We start from the raw sequence: 1,033 nt of genomic DNA, 5'->3' as shown, positions 1-1,033 counted from the left end.
CAGTACAAAGTACACAGTACATACAATACAAAGTATATACAGTACACAGTACATAAAGTACACAGTACATACAGAATATACTGTACACACAGTACACAGTATATACTGTACAAAGTACATACAATACACAGTACACACAGCACATACTGTACACATATAGTATATACTGTGTACTGTATGTACTGTATATACTATATACGGGGGGGGTCATATGATGTGTCTCCATACCGTATGAAATACAGTAAAATGTTCTGCTGATTGATTAAACGTGACAGGGATCTCTGTCACCAAATCTTTTATCCACAGATCCAAATTCTTCCACAGAAACCAAACTTTTCAGCGCTGCTGTCAATAAAGTTGTGTTCAATAAAGTTAGCACAAAAACCAGCCTGGTTTCCATAGCAGCCGTTTAAACACGGAGGATAAAGATGGAGTACAGCGCTGCTGCCCGTTTCCACGATTCTGTGGCACAGTTTAGAGTCTACGAAGATTATCTGGACTCCAAAGTCACGCCGATGGATTTGTTTTACTTGAAAGTGAGTCACGCTGCTGCAAACTTTCCCTACGTTTCTTTCTTTCCCTTCCCCGCTCTGGTTTGGACACCAAGTCAGAACCGCGTTCAATAAGCCTCCAATTTAAAGTCGTCTTTATGAGTCTGCAACAGTACGGTTTCTTTAAGCATATGTTTCTATTTCAGAAATCAACAAAAGTCCCTTATTCAATTCGGCTTGTATCACGTCCTCTATTTCGCTCTTATTAAGAGTATAAGATGACTTTGTTCAGGTTTGTTAGCTTGAAGACTGGCAGCAGCAGCTAGCGATAGCAGCGTTCAGGAGTGAGAAGATTAGGGAGCAACTAACAAGATTTTACACTTTTTATCAATTTTTCCTCAGATAATTATTCGCCGTATTAAAGATTATAATATGAAGATTCTTAGATTGATGTAATAAGCGTCCCATGAGCTCAGCTTTTCTTGCCGATGGCCAGAGCATTAAAAAAATCCAAAAGTTTGAATGGAATCTGGCGGCAGGTC

General features: G+C 39.3%; 1 protein-coding gene across 1 annotated transcript in view; it reads left to right on the top strand.

The window, feature by feature from the left end:
- The first annotated feature begins 428 nt into the window (after window positions 1–428).
- cfap299 (cilia and flagella associated protein 299) overlaps window positions 429–1,033 on the top strand; it is an 80,745-nt gene continuing 80,140 nt past the window's right edge. Inside the window, exon 1 of the mRNA XM_070833901.1 lies at window positions 429–536. Within this exon, the coding sequence (XP_070690002.1) occupies window positions 429–536 (108 nt within the window). The remainder of the gene's footprint in view (window positions 537–1,033) is intronic.

This window comes from Pempheris klunzingeri, chromosome 7 (genome assembly GCF_042242105.1).
Source record: "Pempheris klunzingeri isolate RE-2024b chromosome 7, fPemKlu1.hap1, whole genome shotgun sequence".
NCBI lineage: Eukaryota > Metazoa > Chordata > Actinopteri > Acropomatiformes > Pempheridae > Pempheris > Pempheris klunzingeri.
Note: the sequence above shows the minus strand (reverse complement) of the source record. Positions and strands in the feature narration are given on the sequence as shown.